Genomic DNA, 24,912 nt, shown 5'->3' on the forward strand with positions numbered 1-24,912 from the left:
CACACTGTGACTTAATGGCAGAAAGCCTAACCTAAAATATGAGACTTTCTCATGGGACAGTGCAATGAAATCATGACTCTCCTGTGAATATTGGCCTCTATAGTAACTTTAGTTTTATATGGCAGCGTTTTTACAGCCTTTTCAGGTGCAGACCACTAGTGGAAGTGTGACATTCCCAGCTTGTGGCAAACAGAGGCTAGGGACACCATTCTTGCCCATCCTGGCTAATAGCCATTGATGGACCTATCCTCCATGAATTTATCTAGTTCTTTTTTTAACCTGTTATAGTCTTGGCCTTCTCAACATCCTCTGGCAAGGAGTTCCACAGGAGTGACACTCCACTCTCAAGTTGAACTACCATTGGCTCTTTTCTTTTCAATTGCTCGCAATATGCTTGATGACCTACAGAATGTCATTTAAAAGACAAAGTCCCTGAAAAGTTTACAATCTAAACCCCCTCGGTGCAAAACCCTGGGGTAGGAAACATAGCAGTTCCAGCTGCATGACTGCTGGTGCCATGTAGCCTGCAGCACAGGGTAAAAAAACAAACAAAAAGAAGCTGTAGTGTCTAAGGGGGCTGCTTCTGTTTCCAATTAGCCCAATGTGATTTGGGGGTCGGGGCAGAAAGTCTTGCAGAGATTGGGGGAGAGAAGTGGGGATGAGGGATCTGCAGGATTCTTGCCCTCTGTGCAGACGTGCCCTCCAATGCTCTCTAGCTAGAAGGCTGAAAACAGGGAGAAGAGATGGTCCAGGGGTTCCTTTTTAGCCGCCAACCTGACTTCTCTTCAAGCAGCTGCTCATGCCAAGTTTTCCTTCTTTGCTCCCTTTGGAGCTCACAGATAGTCAAGAGGCACCGAGAGATCCTGCCCTTGCCTTCTTCATAGATCCTTCCAGTAAGCAGTGCTGGGGAAGCTACCAGCATTCTTGCCAATAGCCCTGGTTAGGTGAGAACAGACCCAATTGGAGCCCATCACAGAGAAGTTTTGTACTCACTATCCTGAGATTGTGAGGAAGACGGCTGTTCTGCAGTCCCCTTCTCTATTTCCTGCTGGTTGCTGCTCCCAGCTCCAACCCTCTGCAGCTGCCTCTAGAACTGTGCTCAGCTCAACAGGTGGCAGATCTGGGTGCCAGACACATGTAGTGAAGTGGGGGAAGAGGCCACTAACAGCCAGGAGAGGAGCCTGCACTCTGTGTCAGAGTCTCCAGGGCAGATGGGCTGAGCTATGGAAGGAAGCCATTTGGGGAGATGAGTTAAGCCACAAGGGATGGACGGGAGACCAGGGGACTATAGGAGGAGAAAGGGGCTAACACTTTTTTCAGGGAATTACACTAAACATCAGCCAGAAATTTGGGACAGCTGCGGGGTTGATATGCATGCTGGTGAGTTTTCAGTGATTTTTCTATCCATGCTTCACTCACTTCCTAAGAAGAAAACACCCTTGTAATTCACCCCCAAGCCAGAAGAACTGTCTATTGACTGGGGACCTAGCAGACTCCAGAGTTCTTGATTATTAGGAGAATTGTCCCTGGCCACATTTTTCATAGTGGGAGGGATCTGTGAGTAACAGTGAAGGGAAACTGGTGGGGAGAGGAATCTGGGGAGAGAACTTGGAGAGAGAGAGAGAGAGAGAGGTTAAGAAGTGGTGGCATCACAGAGGGGCACGGAAAGGGAAGAATAAGAGTCACAAATTGACAGCAAAATCATTAAAAATGAGAAAAGGGAGGGAATGAGGAAGAGGTGGGATGCAGCAATTGCTCTAGGTACATATGTGGCCCAGGTGCAGATCCACCACAAAGGGGGGCTCCAGCCCCTAAAAGATGGAATATCTCTGATTTAAACCAATAGTAGGCAAAAAGACCAGGGCTTAGTCATCATTAGCCTCTGGCCCTTCACATCAGCAATGCTCGACTGTCTCCAGAGGTATAAATTTCCCCCCACGGGTATATTCCAAGCCACTTCCACATGAGCCCTTGATGCCAGGGGCAACAGATCAGAGGCAAGAGGGGTTATGGCCAGGACAGGCTTGTGTCCCAGATATTCTGTGTCCCTGAGGTCTGGTTTAACCAGCACCCAGGGGCTCTTCAAGCCCCTGCTCACCATGAACAGGGGGAGAGGCAAACTGCCTGCTCTGTATCCCTGTGTTGGCACCGGCCTAGGCCTGACATAGGCCTGAATAGGGCCCCAAGTGGCTAGAAGGTAGATTCATCACATGGAAGTGCAGTGGTGCTTTTCCATACAGTTGAAAAGCAGCAGCTTCTAGAACCAACTCTGTGGCTTTAACAGTGAAAAAGGAACATTCTAGGTAGATAGCCAGCCTTTGTAGTGCACCCAGCCTTGGCACCTTTCATTCCCAAGGCAGCAGGGCAGATACACTCAAAAAGCAAACTGCTAGGTTCCATGTAGAATAAAGCAAAACTGCAGTGTGAACAAAGCAACTTGTCAACGGGGAGAAAACATAATTCTACATGTTAGAGAGAGGACAGTCTTCTAAAATCTAGTCCATGCCTATGCCCCTTCCAGAGTAGGATTGTGCCATGTGGTGCATGAAAAGTCCCATTTGTTTCTCCCACAGCAGCCTTATAAAACAAGCTTTCTCTCTCTCCCCCTATATATAAGAGGTCCAAAGTATTATTAAATGTCACCTAAAAGTTTTGGGCCCAGTCCCCTGAGTCTAGTTGAGCTGTGCTTGGTGCAGGAACTGGGGGGTGAGGAATGGTGGGTCAAGACACTTTTCCATTTGGACCTCAGTATATCTGAGTGCAGTTTGGGGTCTGCTTTAAATTGTACTGTCTGAAGCAGTTCCCTGGAGACTTCTCTGCCTCTGGTGCATGTTTTACTCTGTTTCCACCCACTCCCACTTGCTCCTTATGCCCAAAATTGGGAGCAGGTGGCACAGAGCTAGTTATGCCAGCTTCACACTACCTAGGGATTCCATTACATCAGAGGAATATGCAACTGCCCTCCTAGACCAGCTTTGGCTCCCCTTGGCATGGTCAGAGTAGCACAAAGTGAACAGAGTCAGGGTCCATGATTTGGCTGTAGATCTCTTCCATCATTAATTTCAATGATGCTACAACTGATGAATAAGAGTTTTAAAAACCCAGAAATACCCTTTCCTGAGTCAGAAACCAGACAATTCAGAACTGTAGAGAAGATCTTTAAGTAAATGTATTTTTTGTGAATTGCTTTTGTTTGTTTTGATTGGTAGCAACAGGTATGTTGTGTAAACTGGCTAGCTAGGATGCAGTTATTTTACAGTAATCGTCTTGTATTGTTTTGTGTCTTTTGGGACAGTGGTTCTCAACCTTTCCTGACTACTGTACCCCTTTCAGGAGTCTGAAGCCTGAGCCCCACCACCCGGGGCTGAAGCATGTAACTTAGGGTATCTGGGCCCCGGGCAATTGCCCTACTTGCCACCCATTAACGCTGGCCCTGCACTTGCGACCCCCACATAAACCCATCCTGCAAGCCCCCCCCACAAGGTCATGACCTCTGTGTACCCCCAGGAGTATGCATACTTCTGTATGAGAACCAATTTTAGGATATGTCTACACTGCAGTCAGAGATGTGACTACAGCACCTTTAGATATACCCGAGCTAGCTTTGATCATTCGCAGCAAAGTTGCTGTACAAGCTAGCCACTCAAGTACACATCCAGCTGGTGGGTTTCTACAGCTCATGGTGCCTCATCTTCACTGCTATTGTGTTTACACTAGCTAAATCAAAGCTAGCTGGGGTGTGTGTGTATGTGTATGCATACTGCTGTCACACCATAAATTGCAGGGTGGACATACCCTTAGGTAGTTTTGGGGGGGGGAGGGGTGGTGGGAATTTAGTCAGCATATAACAATGGCAAAACAAGTCATTGTAGTAAAAGTTGTCAAAGAAATAGGATAAATACGTTCTGCTTTGAAAAATCACATCTTGGGGTTTAGTTCAATAAATTTTTCAGCTTCTTTCTGGTAGTTATGCTGCAGAATTTATGAGATGGTATTATGGTCCCTTGACAATATTTCCCAAATACACAGCAATTTAATAAATAATATGATACAAATTACATGTGAATGAAAATACAAACTGTGGCCTCAAAATGCTTTTCAATGTCAAATACTCTGTACATCCCGAATAATAGTGTTGCCTGGCCCTTCTGTAGTGCTTTACAAACATTAACTAATTAATCCTCACAACAACCCTGGGATGGCAGTGTGTAACCTCAAGACTCAGTCTCCTGACTAACTGTTCAAACCAAGTTTTATTAGAAGAAAAACTTATTAAAAAGTTTTAATTGTTTACGGCAAAGAATTACAAATTAGGATTTGAAACTCGTTTGGCTCTCAAACAATGTAGCCTCGTTGGCAGTATAATTGCTTCAGTTCTGGACTTGGTATTAATCTTTTCCTGAATGTTTCTCAGCAGGTTGAGGAGCTGGAGTGAGCTAACAACTTTTGAGTGGAGCAGCACTAGTAGAGTGGTGGGGAAGGAGGGTGTACTTTGCAAGAGCATGACAAAATGTCCATTATATTTAAAATATTACCAAGAGCTTCCCAAATCAGTACCACTCTCTCTTGTCAGACAGAACAAAACTGGAATGATTTGCTTACTGAACAAACTTTAACTGATCCATCCTTCCCATTTCCAACCCTACCCAAATCTTGTAACTCTCTCAGATTTTAAGTTGATGGGGAGGCACAGACTCCACTCAGTGCACGTACACACAACTGCTGTCATTTCAGAGAGTTGTTAACCTGACAGAGAGCAGTCCAGTTCTCATCACACACACTTTAGTGGCTTCAGCTTCTTCTAATGCATTAGCTGGAAAATACCATCACACTGACCTAGCTGTGACTCCTCACTGTGGAAGTACAGTGGGATCTATTCTCCCATTGTGGAGGAATAATCCACATAAACACTCTGCCCATCAAAAGGAGAACAGAACCTTTTAGCCTGAACATGCCAAGACCCTTTTTAACTCTTGGAGAACTTCTCTTCAGTACATTGCACTGAGGATGAAGAATACTTGTTCTCAATTCTTTATTCTTACCTGTTCCCCTAACAGATGCCCTCATCCCCTTTCACCCAACCTCTCTCAGCTATCAAAGCCTCTCTAAAATCATCCCTATCTTGGCCTCCACATCCAGCTCCTTCATTCCAATGTGACTTACTTCAGCTCTTCCATGAGCTCCTACTTCAAGCCTCTGCCAGGTTCCCAGCCTGACAAAATGATAATGGGTATATGGGTGACATTGGGAACACTGACCAAGGATCAGCGAGAGAGTCACTCCAGGTAAGAAGCTCTTCGAACCCCATCCCCCCCAGCAAAACTTAAAATCCTGGGCTAACCAAATAAGACCCCTCTAGTTAGACCTTCCTGCTCCCGTCCCAAGTGGCCATTTCCTAGGTACTGTCCACCTTTTAATAATCAACTTCATACATTTTCATATATTGCATGATATCCTCAGTTTTACATATTTTGATTTACATAAGTGCCTATCACAATCTATAGACACATGAATAATAATATATCAGACAAGAACACCATAAACTCCCCAAAGAACGGTTGCTAAACAACAACAACAACAAAATACAATAGCTGTCTTCCTCACTCCACAAAACACTTCTTCCAAAAAGGCCCAAGTAAATAAATGAGGGCTGAAGAGGAACATAATTGGGTTTCTTTGGGTTGGAGAGATGTGAGTCCCAGTGTCAAGGACCCTGCATGGAAAATGCCTTTAGTTACGCATCACAAGTTGCTGTAAATCTAGTGGACTCTTTCATCTGAAGGGCAGAAACAACCATATAAATGTTAAGTAAGGGCCTGATCCAAAGCCCACTGAAGTCAATGGGAGTCTCTTCATTGACTTCTACAGACTTTCAATCAAGCTCTAAATGTATAAGTTTTCCGAGTACTAATAAAAATGATCCCTCATGGCATGTAATTACTTTGTAAGTGAAGAGAGTATTTGTGTTTATTGGTGTCATTTGTAACAGTGGAACCAACTTTTTGGTAACATGGTGGGTAGCTTAATAAGAAGCAGAGGGTTAATTGGTATGCTAAATGGTTAACTTATAGAACGACTTGCGAACTGTGAGGATTGCTCTGGAAAGGCTTCTTATGTTTTGTTTTCAAAACATTAGCAATGTGGATAGAATATTTTGACAGTTTTTTAATACCGTGTAAAAACAATTGTATAATGTAATCATTTAGTGTTTGTTTTATTGTGTGTACCTTCTACTCAGAGGGTTGGCATTATTGTTCCTAACAGTGATGGATACAAGCAGATCATGCCCTATGACCTCTACCATCCCCTTCCTCGGTATGTAAAACAATCAACCAGACGCTAGGATTAGCAAATAAGTTTACTGCTTTTCTCCTGCATTGCTGCTTTTCTGTAGAACTAAGACAATTGATGCTGCCTGCCCCTTGTTCTGAACTCTCCTATGGAATAATCATGAGTTGCTCAAGCGCTAAACTTGTTGCTATAAAGACTATTGAAGCAGAGCTAAAATTACATCAAAGTAAGTTGAAGCAGTAATTCAGTCTGATTGTCTACTGGATATCTGTCTCTCTTTGTCGTCTCCACCTCCCTCCCCCCACCGCCCTTCCATGAATGGTACCTAAACCAGTGGCTTTGTGGCTAACTAACTGTTCAACTTTTCCCCCTCAAAAGTATCTAGCATGTGCCATAGTGTATTGTATTGCTATGAAAGTAGAACTCCAGATTCTGTAGTTCCATTTTGTGTATTAAATTCTCTTTTAAACAAGTCACAAGCTTATTAATTGTGAGGGGTTCTATTTTTTAAAATGAATAGTGTTCAAAGGCCCAATCCTGCAAACATTTCCACATGAGTAACTTTTCTTTACATATGTTTGCACCCAACCTGCCTTCCATGGGTAAATGTACTCACATGTATTTGCAGGATCAAGCTGGGATGTAAATCTACAGCGCTATAGCTTGCCACGCACTTATTGGCTGAGTGGACCCTGCTACCATCTACTAAAAGTAAGCGCACTATGGAATTTTTAGTGTGCTGTAGCAAGTTCCACACAGCAGTTAGTGTGCAGCAAGCGAGAGCATCATAAATTTACACCTCAGCTTGCGATGAATTAACTCTCCATTAAAATATGGCCAATGCAAGAGAGTTCTGACATATCCTATTAATTACTTTATGGTTAAGAATGTCTTTAAAGCATGAGGGGGTGCTTGAAAATCTCATGTAATTAGCCATGTTTCTGTGTGTCATTAGAAACCTGGAATATAAAAGAACAGGAAATATAGGTCTGTTACATTGGTGATTGTATTAATAATAGAGTAAGAGTAAAAGCGCTAACAAAGGTGGTCTCCCAGTTGAAGCAACCCCATCAATAACCAGGATCTGCACTGTCTTGAGGCAATAGCTTGAAATAGTATTATTTTCTGCCTTGTTTCCTTCTGTTAGTTTATTGTGTCATTGGGCCTTCTAGCACTAAAGGCACCTACTAGCCACTGTGTTTATCTCACCTCGCTGAGAAAGTGATCCCTCCCCAACCACAGTGAGTCCTAACACAGGTACCACAGAGCTCTGCTGTAGTGTGTGAAAAAAGGCAGCGCATTCAGATTTGAAATATGGTATAGGACCACACAACAGACCTCCCAGTTGAAATTAGGAGGACATGGAGGACAGCAGCTCTTGCCTGCATTTGTGGCTGCCGCTTACATTGTCACCATTGATGTATGATTTGTATAGTTTATATTTATATGCCAAATGCCTGTCTTGCTCACCTCCTACTAACGTTAGATACATATTTTGGGTGGGTTAGGGATATTTTTTCCCACGGCTGCATGTTTACATATATGTACACAGAGTTAATATATTGGTCATTTATCTCACTATATTTTATGCTCTTATATAATATATATCCATTTTCTGTCCCTCATTTCTGGAAACCTCTTTTCTCTTTCCTATAAAACAAAAACCCACCAATCTCAAAAATCTACAAAAGATTTAAAAATGGTTGTAAAGGACAGTCATTAATAAGATCTGAGTGTCTTATGGTAAAAAAGTATTTTGTCTTCATTATGAACAAAATTCTTGAACATTGACAGAAAGAGAGAAAAAGACAGAATTTTATAGATCACAGGATGAACCAGCATCACTCAAGAGTGGAAGGACTGTATTTGAGCAAAAAGCATCCTGAACCTGGCGGCTAGACAGAGGTTTTCTAACAGTTAAAGAAAATCCAGAATAAAGGATTGACATGCCCTGAAGTATTTGCCTTTCTGCAACACAAAAAGAAAGAAAATATCAGTCCATCGGACATGATCAAAGGCTTGAGGCAGTGCTTCTCAGCTTTTCCGGGCTTTGGTCTCAACCTGTAACAATCCCTTTAGATCCACTACTTCAACCCCACCACCATTCTACACATGGGTGGTATCATTTCCCTCACCCCAAATCCACATATGGATTGGAACCCTCTGTGCATGGATCATGGTCAGACCCCTCCTTGGCATCACAACTCCCACTCCAGATGTGACAGGTCTAGAATCCATTTGGGGAAGGAATGGGCTGAGGTTAAAGGGACCAGAGGGAGGATTTAGGAAGACTTGAGGCAGGACCAGGATCAGGGGGATGCAAATTGTCTTCCCTCTGGACCTATAGAGCTTACAGCCCCAGGCTATATTGTCTTTTCTGTGTAGCCTAATCACTGCATGGCTGGTTACCACCAAGTGGAGTAGGTAGCAAGGCTCCACTGGATCTGAAAGGTTGGGAGCACATTGAGATGAGGTCTGGAAGGGAATCCTTGTAGGAACTTCCCTCTGCCATGCTTTTTATCATGGAGAGAGGATGACGTGGTCTATTGCATGTAATACACTCTTGTGGTACCAGAGTCCTCATTGGGCACCACTTTCTTCCCAAATTCCTGGTAGTTGGTACATCCTCCCTAAGTCTCTGGTGACTGTGACCTCTGCTTTGAGAGCCTTGATCCCAGAAGCTCTTTCAACAATTTTATATTGGAATAGTACCTGAGGGCCAAATTCTTGGCCAGCTGTTTGTGCTGCTTTGTAGTGCTGAGGTAAAACAAAGCAGCTGGAAAGTTGCCGTAAAAGGGCAGACTTGGATTCCCATGGAAAGTCCCAAGATATCAGACTCTAATCATCACACTTTTATGTGTGGAAAAATTATTGTAGGTAATTATTAGAGGCTTTCTAACTGTTTATTAATTCCAATTTTAGGCCTGTATAGGTGGGCTCAGCGTAACTATGGAACTCTGGCTCTACAAGGGGAGCATTACTGGAAAGACTTCCTAGCAAAATATTTTAAAACTAAGTTCTAAGAATACCTTTTCTTTAACTTCTGCAGCAGTTGCAGAATAGAGGGTGTGGTGGAAAAGTTTTATTGGCACTCCTTTGAGATAAACTACATAACGCATCGATGCCTTTGCCACTGGTAAACAATGTGGCCATTTCACACTGTTGTCAATAAAACCTTTATACAATACAATCAGCCATTATCTAATGTGGGTGCAGATATACATACATTAGAGCTAGTCAGAAAAAGGTAAGTGTAGTTGGTGAAACATTTGAAAAGAACTGAAAATTTTTCATCCTGTCTGAATTTTTCCGTGAATTTTTTCATTTGTTTTTAATTAAAATGTTGATTTTGTTTTGATTGGGGAGCACCACTCTTGCTTTTTTATTGCTTATTTTTTTATCTCCTGGAATAAAGACTGGAGAGGGGGGAGATTTTAGTTTTTCCTAAAAATGAAATTTTTGTTTTTGTTTGTCAAAAAGCAGACTTTGTTTTGTTTCGTTTTTTGCAAAAACTTTCATTTTAATTGAAAAAGCATTTTCTCCAGGAAAAATGTTTCACTGAAAACTGTTGACTAGCTCTAATATATATTCACTCTGTGGGCAGATATACAGGAATCACCAGTCGGGATCAGACTCAGGGCCCATCTAGTCTTTGATCCTATGTGTGACAATGGCTAATACAGCTGCTTCAAGAGAAGCAATGTCACTCTGTGTGTATGTGTGTGTATTCTATATACACACACACACATTGTTTATGCATATATACAGTATATATATTTTTCTGAAATCTATGTGTATATGTATATATATAGACATTCTCATAAAGCAGCCAGAGCACACACATTTCACTGTTTTTTCTCATCAAAATGTCACTTGTTATATATCAAATTAAAAAGTTCTTCTTGTTACCTCAATAGCAGTCAGACAAAAGCAACAGTGTTTCCCAAACTAACCTGTCTTTCTCTAATAGTCACTAACCATATCAGTGTAACGCTAGCTATAGCTTTATCCCCCATTCGCGCACACTTCGTCACACAGTCATTTTATTCTCATGAGAAAATTGCTTCCATCTCTGTTTTCCCCTCACCGACTGTGCATATGATGGCTGTAGCAGCTAAGGATGGCATTGCTCCTTCCTCTTGCAAAGCAAATAAGGACATCAACTTCATAGCACACTGAGGTCTGGTCTATAGCAGAAAATTAAGTGGGTTCAATTACATCAGTCAGGGGTATAAAAGAATCCACACCCCTGAGCAGAGGCGTTAAGCTGACCTAAGGCCCCATTTAGACACCACTAGGTCAACAGAAAAATTCTTCTCTGCCCTGGCTAACGCCTCTCAGGGAGGTGGATTACCTACGCTGAGGAGAGAATCCCTCCCATCAGTGTAGGTAGTATGTATGTTACAGCAGTGCAGCTATGCTGCTGTAACGTTGTAAGTGTAGACAAGCCCTGAGCTTTCAGCATCTTGGAACTTGGGTCTCCCAATATGTGGCACATAGTGCCAAGATATAATAGTCTCCCTAATTAACATAAATTAAATTCTCTGTGGCAATAACCTGGACTACTGGGTGGGTGGGGGAGAAGGGAGCATCTTGTAAATTAAATACTAATGGCAAGAAAACTTTTAAAGGAGCCAGATATAAGAGTGTGTGGTTGTTGGGGCCATACATATAAATGAACAAGTCTTGCTCATAATAATAATCTTATCAAAAAAAGACCACAAGGAAAGGTCAAGCATTTGGGGTGTTTTTACCCCTTCATTGATGCCTTTTTTTTTTTTTTTTTTTTTGCAGATGGGAGAGTACTCCATGGACAGCGTGCTCCTCCTCGTGTGGAGGGGGCATTCAGAGCCGCACAGTCTCTTGTGTGGAGGAAGACATTCAGGGGCACATCAGCCCTGTGGAGGAGTGGAAGTGCATGTACACGCCAAAGATGCCCATTGTCCAGCCCTGTAACATATTTGACTGCCCAAAATGGCTGGCCCAGGAGTGGTCTCCGGTACACAGTTCTTTGTTGGATTTTGTTGTTGTTTGTATTTAAGCCAGGCATTGGGAACAAATCTTCTGTTTTGTTAATGTGTGTGAGAATTTAGTAGAATAAGAATGGCCACTAAGCTTATTTACCTTGTGGAATTTTCCGATCTTCCTGCTTCAAGCAATGGTATTTATCCCACTGCAGAGTGAATACTCAGGATTTATAACATTAGCTGAGGAGAATGATGGAAGAGCAAATCGGATCGGTCATGTTAAATAACAATCAGATATAAATGATGAAATAGAAACATATATGCACAGGCAGAGAGACACAAGCTGTTAATGGACACGTTCTAATACACATTTATCTTGTACTCTTTGTCCACAAGTCAAATATCCTGGACTGCTGCTCTGCAGTCTGAAATATAAGCAGCCATGCAAGCATAGTCATGAAAGTCTTTGCTCTATAATCACTGCTTAGTACCATAGTCGCCACCTGCTTGCCTAACCCTGACTCACCTCTTTTTCTTTAAGACTTGTGCTGAAGTCACAAGACTGGAGGAAAAAGAGGTCTGGGTCCTATTCCAACAGGTCTGAGCTTCGTCAAGTCACTTATCCTCTTTATGCCTGAGTTTCCTCACCGATAAAACTGACTTTAAAAACTTACCTACCTTACCAAAATGTGAGGTGTGGTAGATTATTATCTGTAAAGTGCTTGGTGATTTTCAGATTAAAGAGTGTAGATATGTGCAAAGCATTATTATTACTCTTTGCTTCTCTCCTGTTTGGTTGGTGCCTGCAGCTTCAGAAACCCACTATCCTGGGGGAAATGACATGCCATATAAAAGAATTCAGCTTGAGAAAATGCATGGAGTTTAAAGCCCAAATTGTTTCCCACTCTATACAGTGCCATGTTCCAAAATATTTAGTTGTTACACTCGTTAACCCATAAGTTCCAGTGCCTGGTCCAAGCAGAGCAGACGTGGCCACAGCTGAAACTGACAAGGTGTTAGTGAATACATCCAGTATGGGACTGATGGCCAGAGGCCAAGTGACCAATGCTGAGAGAGTTAGTAGAGTGACACTGAGAGAGAAATCCAGCCTCTGAATCTCTAAACCAAACAATTGTGCAGAACAGAAAGGAAAAAAACAGCGATTGTTTGTCAACTTTGTCCCTAACCAGTATCAAACAAGTAATTTATGGGCCAGTATGGGCTGTTTCTGATCCAAGTTTTTCCCTCTGATGCTGTTACATTATTGCTGTATACTCCATTTTTCCCACAGGGTGGTTTAAAAAAAAAAAAAGCTACTTTGTACTTTTTCTTTTCTTCTTTCAGTGCACTGTAACGTGTGGCCAGGGGCTGAGATACCGTGTGGTGCTCTGCATTGATCACAGAGGGATGCATACAGGAGGCTGCAGCCCTAAAACAAAGCCTCATATAAAAGAAGAATGCATTGTTCCCACTCCTTGCTACAAACCCAAAGGTAAAAAGGCAGATGAATCTTTACAGCTCTGCCACATTAAGGAGCTGTTTATGCTTGTTGGCTGCAAGTTCCCAAGTCTGTCTGAATGCAATAATTCATGACTTTCTATCAAGAGACTGCCATTGCTGTACCAGTTTGGATGTAAGTGGTGGTGTTTGAAATGCTGGCAACCTGTAGATCTTTCAAAACAAAACAGATCTTATTACTGTCAGTTGGTGATCCACCAACCTAGATAAAAATCCAAATTCAACCCTGATGTAAGTGCGTGCAACTTCACTGACTATCTCAGGGCTAAAGTTGGTCCATAGTGCTTTATTAAAGGGAAACAAACATGTTTAAAGTGACTGGTTTAAACTTACCCATAGGTTTAAACAGCATTCAGACAAATCAGCAGCTTTAACTAAGCTAGAAGCAAGCGCTCTATGTCCCATATAGAAGCTCCTATTACTAGCCAGGCTACAAGATTGTACAGACTTGAAAATCACAACAGTTTTATGTGTAGAGAGCCCCTTGCTGCTGCAGAATTGAATAGTCCCTGTCTTGAGCCTCAGACAGCAAGTGATATTGGGAGGAATTCCCCACTTTGGTTTAGGGGAGGAGGAAATGTTGCTGAGGCATATTGATTTCTATAAGGCAGCTATTTGAAGCTGCTCATGGGGTTGGAATGTAGGAGTAAATCCTGGGGTAAATGGAGTAATGGGCAGGGGGCAGGTGCAGCAAAGGTCCTTGATAAATTATCACATGGTTCTATAATTATATACAGATGGATATATATGGATATAACCACATGGATATAACTTTCTCATGCGTGTGATGTGTGTAGGTCAGTTTATTTTTAATGGAAAGTTTCCTGGCTAAAATACGATAAATATGACTTTCATTTCTCTGAGTTGGAGGCTCCAGACCCAACATGATCCACTCAGAAATAAAACTAATATAATTTTGTAAATCACTACAGATAATACACATTAAGGGCACTTGAATGGTTGAAATCGAATAAAAGTGGCCTATAACTTTTTAGTGACCACAAATGGAAAGAAGAAAGTTGGAATTTTTATTTCCATACTCAATGGCCAATGATAAGTGAGAGCACCAATGCCAAGATGCCAACCCTTGAAACCTCTGCTGGTGGGGCTCCCATGGAACCCCATCCACATGGCAAAGCTATTCTTCTGATCCAGTATTCTGTTCTGTCCTGTTCTTTGTAGGTTCTTATGCCACCCTCATCAACATAATATCTGAGTGCCTTCCAGGAGCACATTAAGTGATGTGACCAACATCTGTGACATATAGTTCATTCTTTCTCTTATCTCCCCAGAGGGGAGAATTGTGCATGCAGTGTAGCATTTTGGTTTGGCAGAGTTTTGTTCTGGGTGTGGGGAGGGCTTGGTGTGATTTTAAAAATACACTCTGCTGTCCTTTTCAGGTCAAATGCCTCCTCTTTCACAGTTGCCCTTTCAAGTGCCGGGTGGTACAGTTTCCTGCCTCATGCACTTGCAGGGCTGAAACTTGCTAGAAATCTATCCAAAAAGAGGTGATTTGCTTAATAAATGTAAAGTTATAAATTACAGTTGAACGAGTCAATACCTGTGGCAAAGTATGCATCTGCTAGTCAACGCTTCAACAAAGCCTGCCATTGCATTCTGAAAATGACAGGTTTCAGAGTAACAGCCGTGTTAATCTGTATTCGCAAAAAGAAAAGGAGGACTTGTGGCACCTTAGAGACTAACCAATTTATTGGAGCATGAGCTTTCGTGAGCTACAGCTACATTGCATCCGATGAAGTGAGCTGTAGCTCACGAAAGCTTATGCTCAAATAAATTGGTTAGTCTCTAAGGTGCCACAAGTCCTCCTTTTCTTTATTCTGAAAATGGATTACCACAGGGCAGAAAATCAGTGATTATGGCTGGTCAAGACTATAAGAAAAAAATATAGAGCAAGTCTTTATCTTAATATACGTCTGCTAAATAAAAATGAAGGGTATGCAGTTGCTGTAACTTATCCCACTCTTAGCTCATTAAAGCTCTTATGTGTGTCATAATGTACTGGACAATCCTAGGGAAAATTTAAGATATCCCTAAGTTAAATAGTGATTTGTGTTTTTTAATGCTAGGAAGGATGTTCATATATCAGAGGGGTAGCCGTGTTAGTCTGTATCCACAAAAACAACGAGGAGTCTGGTGGCACCTAAAGACTAACAGATTTATTTGGGCATAAGCTTTCGTGGGTAAAAACCCCACTTCTTCAGTGGCTCTGCATGCTATGCATCTGAAAAGTGGGGTTTTTTTACCTATGAAAGCTTATGCCCAAATAAATCTGTTAGTCTTTAAGGTACCACCGGACTCCTTGTTGGTTTTGTGTTCATATAGTTGTCCTCCTGCACAACACAAGGCATAGAGTTTAAGAGTTTGTATTAGGCTAAAAACATGAATCTATTGTAAAAGCAGGGGGCTTTTGTTTTATCTCCAAAGTCTTGGTTTCTTCACTAAATTACTTTAGAAATTGGTTTTGTTTCATTATTTGTAACAAGTTATTTAATAAAAGTGAACATCTCTAATACAGAAGTGTTTTTTTTTTTACAGTTCAGTTTATTGGAACTGATTTTACCTACTTCTCCCCACCAACATATAACACTGTTCCCCCCTCAACCCCAAAACAAGGAAAGGTTAAAATAAAAGTCACTTTGCAGTCAGCTGTGTAGAAGAGCACAAACTGCTTTTTACAAGACTTTGCATTCAAAAAGGAAAGCAAAAGAGTAAGATCTGGCTTTCCAAACCTCATAAAAATAAGCTATATGGTATATAAATAAAAATATCTCGTACATATTTTGGATAACAAATGCGGTAAACTAAAAGCTGTGCGGGCACATATTCATCCTTAAATGTCACTAATAAATATATCAGAGTAGAATCCTGGCCTGCTATTTCTGGAAGCGAAGGCATAATAACTGTTACGGCACCCTTTCTTCCCAGCCACTGGTTTACTACCAAAAATCTTTGTATTGCTCAGCTGAAGCTGCAGTAGCTGTGAAATCAAATGGCAAGTTATGATCCCTGTACATTGCTAATGTTGCTACTGACGGTTTCAGTAGTTTGCATGTTTGTGCAAAAATTCCAGTGTATGCACCAAGTTCCTGAAAATTCTCATGTATTTGGGGTGAAATTAATTCTCTGCGGCAGGCCAGCTTGAGGTGTGTCTGCCACTTAAACCCAAAAGGCTTCAATGGAACTCAGATGGTACATAGACCCTGCACTGGTTCTCTGTATAGGTTGAATGCCACTCTTTGTATTTTCATCTGTTTTTTCCTAATCCTGACACAAATTACTCAGAAGAAATTCAGAGCTGATTTCAGAGAAATTGTGCCAAATTTGCTCTCTAAAACCAGAACAGCTCCATTGACTTCAATGCAGATACTCCGAATTCACACTGCTGTGAAAGTAGAATTTGGCTCATAACGTGGACTTCTTTTTCCCCAAAAGCAACTTATTATATTTAGTGCAGATCTTGGAGAATAAAAAGCATCTGTACTGTTTTCTATCAAAAATGACAGAAAAAATATCCAACCCATTTTTTTAAATCCACATAGCTGATGAACTGATAAGCTTAGAGTCAGAGAACATCACTGAACTATTTCACTCTGGATTCTCTATTTCTTGCAGTATCACTCATCAGATGTGGATTTTCTTCAATGTCATAATCTATCAAAAGTGAATTTAATGTACTTTATGAGGCTGTAAAATTTAAGGGTACACACAGGGCTATGCAAGGTTAGAGTCAGCAACAATGTTAATATGGAGATTGCTTCACCCCTCCCCCCCACACACACACACTCCGTGGAAAGTCTTTTGGGGTGCCTTCTTCACAAGGGCTTATGTATTACTTAGGCTCCTAATAAGCCTGAGTTTGAGGGCTTATGTGAGGTTAATTCATGCCTAGGCCTGGACTGGCCCCCTGCACAAAAGTGGACTTCCCCCTTTGTTACTTGAGCAGATGAATTTGATGCACTGCAATTTCCAATTATTTGTCTCCGTGTGGGAAGTACAATTATTGGCAGTGCAGTTATTGTGCAAATACAGAACTCAAAGCCAAAACAGCCATCATGAATATTGTAGCTCTGCAGTGTAGATGAAAATCTGATTCTCCCCCTGGATGTTAGAAGAGTTTTTGAAAAATACTTTGCTAAAGTGCCCACCTGTGTAGACCACTTGGCTTTCCTCTAAAATGGCATTTAATTTGCCATTCTAGCATTATAAAAACAAACTCTCTTTCTTCACAGAAACTCTATATTTCTTTATAGACTATATATTCTGTACCATAGTGGAGTGTCTCTTCTCTCCCTTGCCCCTTGTGTGCTGCTCAGTATGCACATGTACATCCATACACACAAGAACATTACAGAAATGCAGATATAGTCACTTACAGAAACAAAGCAGTGTGCATAGCTATATGGTTTTTGTTTTCATGTGCCTGTGTATGTTCTCTAGAGAAACTTCCTGTGGAAGCTAAACTGCCATGGTACAAGCAGGCACAAGAGCTGGAAGAAGGAGCAATGGTGTCTGAAGAACCATCGTAAGTCTTAAAACATAATTTGTTGAAAACACGCTATGGTCAGATCAGGATTCAGGGCCTGCATTAAAATAATACTCTACCTTGAATCGTATTTGGTTCTTTCATTAGGAAAGAAGGGCCTTATTCAAATCCTGATGAAATTAATGGGCTTTAGTGGAAGTTGTATCAGGCTCTAGATAAGAGCTGGAGAAACTGAGTACAGGAGTATGGTGTACATTGAAGATTTAGACTGAATTCAAGCAAACTTATAATCATGATGCCGTTTATTTTAGGGCATTTAAAATAATACTGTGTGGAAAGTCTGTCTGTCTATGGTACTTGTATGACCCTCATTACCATGCTATCTGAGCATCTCACAGTCTTTATTTATCCTCACAACATCCCTGTGAGGTCGGGCAGCACTATTATCCCTGTTTTACAGGTAGAGAACTAAATCACAGAGAAGTTAAGTGACTTATCCAAGGTCAGAGAGGAAGTCAGTGGCACAGCAGGGATTTGAGCCCAGGTCTCCCAAGCTAATGCCCTAACAACTGGACCATCCTTCCTCTCAAGTGGACACAACACAATAGATTTGGGAAAGTATAGGTTGGACCAATGACCAGCATCACTTTAAAACTAATGATGTTCAATCACATTCTTTACAGATCCTACAGTCCTTTCACATGCAAACTCCTTCTTGATTTCAGTGGGAGCTCTGTGTGGAAAGGCTGCAGGATTAGCCCTGTAAGATAGTGAAATGAATTAGCAGAGAAAAATACAGAAGCATCCAGCAAGGGCTTTTTTCCTCAAGGGCTAATGCAACAGTAGCAAGTGAAATTAATTACCATAAGCAGAAAATAAATCAGAAAACTCTACAGCCTTAGGGTTTAACCCAATCCTGTCACGCCTACAGGGGTTCTTCCCCTTAGTCTTCCGAGCATCTAGTTTATAGTTCTTCCCCATAGTGCCTATGCAAAGTTGATCTTGGTTAACACCTTGTTCCCCAGTGACCAGGTAGTATCCCTGCATCATGAGGCAGGCACATTTGAACAGCAGATTGGGCTACATCCATAAATTAAAAGTCAGAACACAGGATTTCCTGAATGAATGTCCCTAAGCCTTTTTTTCTAAATCTATGCATTTTTTGCATTCTAAACCACACAGATATTTTGTTCCTATTTGTGCTTGTAATGCTTCTGTGGAAAAATTAGCAGTGTAACTAAAGGAAAATATGCAGTTACAGCTAATGCTGCAAAATTAAAACAAAACATTTCAACAAGAACCTAAAAAGGGAGATAAAAATGCTAAATATTTTCTCTTCAATTGAGTACCTGCATTCCTAGTAAAACCAGTAGGAATTTTGATTGCACCAGGATTTCAGGAATCTGATCCCAGCAAGTTCGTGATGCACACAAAGTTAGAGCCACAATAAAAGATATGCTTCAGCCAGATTGAACTACAGCATACTGTATGTGTGGTATTTATTCACAGTAGGAATACAGTAATAAATATGGGATTATGAGTGGTTTTTAAAACCATCAGAAACACACATTTACCACTGTTCCAGTGTGGCGGGACGGGGGGCGGGGGAGAAGGAAGCATGCTCATTATGGTATTTGTAATTTCTCTCAGGAAGTTTTGTGGCCCTGCTGAGACTGCCCGCATTTATCCCATTACTTCCACCGCCGCTTCCTTCTCATAGCAATGTAATTGTGCTCAAGATGTTTAATAAATTACAGTCTCTTAGACAATCTGTTTATTGACAATTAAACATCTTTAGGACAATTAAATTGCTATGAAAAGGAAGCTTCTTTAGAGAAATTACTAATACATAATGAGCATGTTGCATTTTTATTTTATTTGACATGGGAACAGTGTAAATGTGTATTTATAATAAATTCTTGATAGTTTTAATCAGAATGGTGCAGTTAAACACATGGCTCCTTCCACCGTAACTACAGCCATCTATTAGGCTCATAAATGTTATCCTTCATGGAGTAAAATTGCAGTTCTGGCACAGTTAATCCAAACTGAAGTAGATTATAGTTGGAGTACTGGTATAAAGCAAAGGAAATGTATAATATTGTGCTCAAGACAATAATTATTTTTACCCCATCTCCCCGATAGACAGATGAGTTCCAGCTGTCGCATGTAATATGGTGACGTGTATACATAGTCTTTTATGTGCTTCATATGTTCAGTTTGTTCATGCGTAGACAAGATCCAGAAAAACACATGAACCTATTTGAATCTTTTTTAACTTGTGGAGAACAGTTGGTGATTTCTTCCAGCTTTTATTTTTTTTCTACCATATTAAACCACTTCTCTAAATATGTATTTAACAAACTATATTTACTCTCTAAAAGCATAATGAAAATGCTGTATTGTCAGCAAATTTATAAAAAAGGAATCATATTGCTTAAACTGAAATATGATGATGATTTGAAATGCAGCCCACATTTCTGCTGGAAAGTGACGAAGGGAGGAGGCTGTGATCTTAGCCTATTGACCACAGTTCTAAGCTGAATTTTGAGAATTTAATTTTGACATTGCTTTAAAAAATATGTTAATTTGTTTTATATATTATTACATTCTTTTTTTAATATTAACATGAGGGATTTGTGAACTGCAGCATGGCTGGATCTTAGCAAAAGGTGAATGAATTGCAGAGAAAATACTGAAGAGGTCTTTTCAAAATACTCTGGAGAAAAAATGAGTATATGATCCATGATATAAAAACAGGGCTTGGGTTATAAGATGAAAGGAAGCTAAGAATTTTATAATATTTAAAGTGTGGTTATGATACCTTCTTACAGAACAGATCTGCTCTTGGTGTGTATGTAGAGTCATATTTGCTCACTTTAGTGACCAAATTAAGGTCCCGATCCTGCAAAGAGATCTGCATAGGCAGATCCTGTCCCATGTGGAACATCAATGGCGCACCATTCTGAGCTTATGCTAGAAACCAGGGTGAAGTGTTCTACATTTTACTCCTATTAGCCCTGCAGAGCCAGCACAGGAGTAAAATGTAGAACACTTTTACAAAAAGTAGAACACTCTGGGAGAGTGGGCAGGTTTCTTTTATGGCCCTTGCGTAATCAACACAGTTATTAAATAAGATCCTACCACAGAGTTTTTATTAATGGTGATTAATAGATGTGAGACAACGTTGCAAAAGGTCCATCCATATTCAATCTTCTACAAGCAGAGATGTCCAAATCTTGGGTTTTAGTTTGGGTCCCTATCTGGTGGTACATGAGGCAGAAGGAGCAAATCTTAACCTTCAGATCCCAAGCTGGGTTTGCTGGGCTGGAGTTACGAAAACAAAACTGAGGAAAATTTACTCTGGACTTGTTGAGATGCTGTAAACTGCTGGTTTTATACAGTCACTTGTCAGAGTCTAACACACAGGAATTACAAAAAAAATACCAACATAAACATTCGTTGTTAAGTACCCAATAATACATGAGAGTGAATCTGACAGTCAGTATACACACCTCTTGAGTATACTGAGACACAAGCTAGAATCATGTGCCTCAGCATATCCACAGTGTGCATATTTTAGCACCCACTGCAGTATTGTTGCCCTTATTCTTGAATTTATTGGGTAGGGTAGTGGGATGGGGAAAGACACATTTTTAGACGTTGGGCCAAATACAGCACTGGTATAAGACGGTGAATGGAGTTCCAGCCTCTTATACCAGCTCTGAATTTGAACCACTGAAATATGATCATATATCTATGAAAATTCATCCACCTAAGAGATACAGTTCTGTTTTAACATGTCAACTCATTGTAAACATTGTACAAAATAGCTCCAAAAATGCTGCAGTTTTACCTCACCGTCTCTTATTCATATGGCAGGGAGAGGAGGAGGGCTTCCAAAAGGAAGCCATCCATCTTATTCCACTCCATTCAGCTGAGCTCCAGGAGCAGGACTTCATCTGAGAAAGTTTGTTGACTTCTCCGTTGAAGCCCCCCGGCTCAGCTCAGGAGAGCAGGCCTGTTGGCTTCTCCTTTGGAGCCCCTCTTCGCTTTTCATTAGGAAAGGAGGGGAGGAGAAGAAGTGCATAGAGGGAGAAAGAGAAGGGGAATGGTTTTTAAAACAGAAGCCCCTGTTATTCAATTGAGTGGCAGATTTGGAAGTGTAGTGATCTGGTTGGTGAAGAGACTATACAGTTTTGATGGCTGTGTTTTCTTGAAGACCGTTATAAGGATTGGAAGTCTCTTCAGCCAGTCAGACTGCTCTGTTCATCCATTCCATGTCCATGAGATGTTCCTGCCTACATTGTACCAGCCCATGATTAATTGTGAATAAATAGTAATTCTTTCAATGTATTTGACAAGATAGCTTCTGTCATCTCTAATATGCTATGAAGCCATCAACTCCTGCCTCTGTTTTGTAAATAATGCCAGCCATTGTCGCCAGTTAATCCAATTTCCCCCAAGCACCTTCACTCTTTCTACTATGCCATCCCATAAAAGTCCATAAAGCCACTACATCATCAGTCATAAAATTTACTTCTGTCCTGATTGCCTACCAGACACATAGCAATGTCTGGTCAGCTGGTACATTGTGACTGTGGCATTATATTAAACATGGGTGTTTCACAGTTACATCCCTTCCATTTGTTTGTTGTATCCTCTTGTTGTCTGTGATCAATGCTAAATTTGTAAGATTCTAGGAGCAGTGACTCTTTTTTAAAAATTTCATATGCATACACTATCTAGCATAATGGGACCTAGCTGTCTGATTGATTCATAGAATATAAGGCCAAAAGGGACCATTATGATCATCTAGTCTTACCTCCTGCATAATTAGGCTTGGCAGAATTTGATTTCAATGTTTATTTAGAAGTATTTTTATTATCAATTTAAGTTATCATAGATGCACAAAGTTATGGGTTTTAACCATTTGTTTTTGTTTATTTAAATTTTCACCGTTTCAGGAAATAATTGGGGGTGGGGGTAGGCGGTAGAACAATGGGGGTAGATCAGACAACCAGCTCTGGTGCTCCCAATTCAAATAGGATGTTGATAAATGGGAGAGGCTCAGAGAAGACCCATGAGGATGATTAAAAGATTCCAAAACATGCCTGATAGTGATAGACTCAAAGAGCTCAATCTGTTTAGTTCAGCAACTAGAAGGTTAAGGGGTGACTTGATTACAGTCTATGCGTATCTGCGTGGGGAACAACTATTTTATAATGGGCTCTTCAATCTAGCGGACAAAGGTATAACATAATCAAAGGGCTGGAAGTTGAAGCTAGACAAACTCAGACTGAAAATTAGGCATATATTCTTGACAGTGTGGGTAATTAGCCATTGGAACAATTTGCCAAGGGTTGTGATAAGTTCTCTATCAACTGACAATTTTTAAATCAAGATAGGATGTTTTTCTAAAAGATCTGATCTAGGGATGATTTGGGGACAGTTCTATGGTCTGTGTTGTATAGGAAGTCAGACTAGATGATCACAATCGTTCTTTCTGGGCTTGGAATTTGAGTAGTTTTTTTGTGACCGTAGATGCTGAGATTCAAAAGTTAGTTTTATAACCTTTAAAACACAAATTGTCAACATCACATGTCAGAATATAGAAAGTAAATATCCTTACATCAAACTCCTAGCTCTCAAGTTTTTCATACTCTGCCTATCAGTAAATTTCTATTATTATAGATGGAAATATTTTTTTGTATGGTGAAATTGATGTTTATCTACATTTACCAATAAGCATCTAATCCTTCCAAGCCTATGCATAACACAGGCCATAGGATTTCTTTTCGCCATGCTCCTGAAATACTAATGTAATAATAATAATAATTAATAATGAGTTAGACACCTTTTATATGAATGAACCTAGAATGAAAAGAAAATCACATAATGGTTATTAAAACTATAGAAGGTAGTTCTAGAAGTCTTTGTGCTCCTTTGTCATTACATATATAATGTATCTAATATTACCCATGTGGGGAATGGTCATTCACCACTCTCGAGAAAATCGTACATGAGGGATATTTATATCTATGTGAGAGCTCTTTCACTGGGGCTCAGTTTTACACCAACACGCTATGACAGCCAGAGTCAGAAAGAGCCGCAGACATGACTGAAAAGGTATGGGGTGCTCTATTTTTAATCAGATTGGTTTTGTTGGGAAGGTGGGTTTTTTGCTGTGTAACTCTTAAAAACACTTTTCTATGTTAACCTGATACCCAGCTTTTAACGTTGCTATAAATAAACCTGGTGTGAGCCATAAAAAACAGAGGGTAAACAATAATATCTGGATGCCAGATGGCACCAGCTTAGTGATGGGGCTGATTCAGTAAGAAACAAAAGGAAATTCCTGACATGCATCTGTGTGAACAGAACCCACAGGGAATTTCACATAGGCAGAAAGATCAGTGTACCAGAGTCACCTAAGCACTATTTCACATTATTAAATAAGATTTTTGTGTATGCAAACATTCATATATAGTTTATTCAATTTTTCCTATTAAAATAGTGCATCTTTTAGATATTTTTTCCTATTAAAATAGTGCATCTTTTAGATATTTATACATAGAAATTGACTAATTAACAGGTTAAAAGTGAACTAAAAGTTGTTCCGACATAGACTAAAAATACTAAATATATGATTTTTTAATTTTTTTTGCCAAATATATTGACTGAGCAAGATGGCAGTAATGACACACACAAATATTACCAACAGGACCAGTCTGTCAGTGCTTTTCTCCATCAATTTCAGGAAACAGAAGAAGAAACAAAAGCAGGGAAAACTTCTTCCCATATTGGGGTTTAATCATATCCAATTAAGCTGTAAGTGCAGCTGCATAAAAGATCATACATGTGTTAAACTAACATTAGATAATGTTTGTGTCTTTTCATTTAGAAGGATCCCACAGTGCCTTAGGGAGTTAACGTGTATAGTATGTACATACTGTATATCAGATTGCTGTATCCACTACTGGGGTGTAAATGTTTAACACTAAACACTGAGACTACAAAATGGTGTGATACAACGTGAAGAAAAATATTACATTCAATTGAAACTGCAAGGAACATGTAGGGAAGAATGTAATTACCCAGATTGGCATTTGACCAGTGTGTTTGGGCTATTCCAGGCAAATGGAGCCTTGGGATCTTGAATGACAAGTGATCGTGATCTTGTTTTATGTCTCATCTGAACATCTCATCCAAGTGCACAGTGCTCTTTGTGATAATGCTGTGGCATTAGTTCAGTACTTACTCTAGGGGAAGAGTGCCACGTATTGAGAAGGAGAGGAGGTATTGGGGTTAAGTGCAGGTCTGGCAGTCAGGAGACGTGGGTCTATTGCAGACACCTTCTGGGACCTTGGGTAAGTCACTAAAAGTAGCCACTGCTTTGGGGTATCTTGATTTTTTGGGTGCCTAAATTGACACCTGTGATTTTTCAAAGGTTCTGAGCACCCAGATCTTAAAGCTGAACCCCAGAGTAACCCAAAGAGGATTTAAAAAAATGTAAATAGTATCTTAAGAAAGGAACAAAAGGAAGCATAATGGAACAGATAGAGGAGTGGCAGTGAGGAAAGGGAAAAGAGGTTTTCACCCTGCACCTTAGATCATGTATGTTCTGTCAGT

At 40.5% G+C, this 24,912-nt stretch overlaps 1 protein-coding gene across 1 annotated transcript in view; it reads left to right on the forward strand.

The window, feature by feature from the left end:
* ADAMTSL1 (ADAMTS like 1) overlaps positions 1-24,912 on the forward strand; it is a 689,739-nt gene that overhangs the window by 542,065 nt on the left and 122,762 nt on the right. Inside the window, exons 14-17 of the mRNA XM_077816448.1 lie at positions 6,265-6,315; positions 11,086-11,290; positions 12,603-12,750; positions 17,235-17,319. Of these exons, the coding sequence (XP_077672574.1) occupies positions 6,265-6,315; positions 11,086-11,290; positions 12,603-12,750; positions 17,235-17,319 (489 nt within the window). The remainder of the gene's footprint in view (positions 1-6,264; positions 6,316-11,085; positions 11,291-12,602; positions 12,751-17,234; positions 17,320-24,912) is intronic.

This window comes from Eretmochelys imbricata, chromosome 5 (assembly GCF_965152235.1).
Source record: "Eretmochelys imbricata isolate rEreImb1 chromosome 5, rEreImb1.hap1, whole genome shotgun sequence".
Lineage (NCBI taxonomy): Eukaryota > Metazoa > Chordata > Testudines > Cheloniidae > Eretmochelys > Eretmochelys imbricata.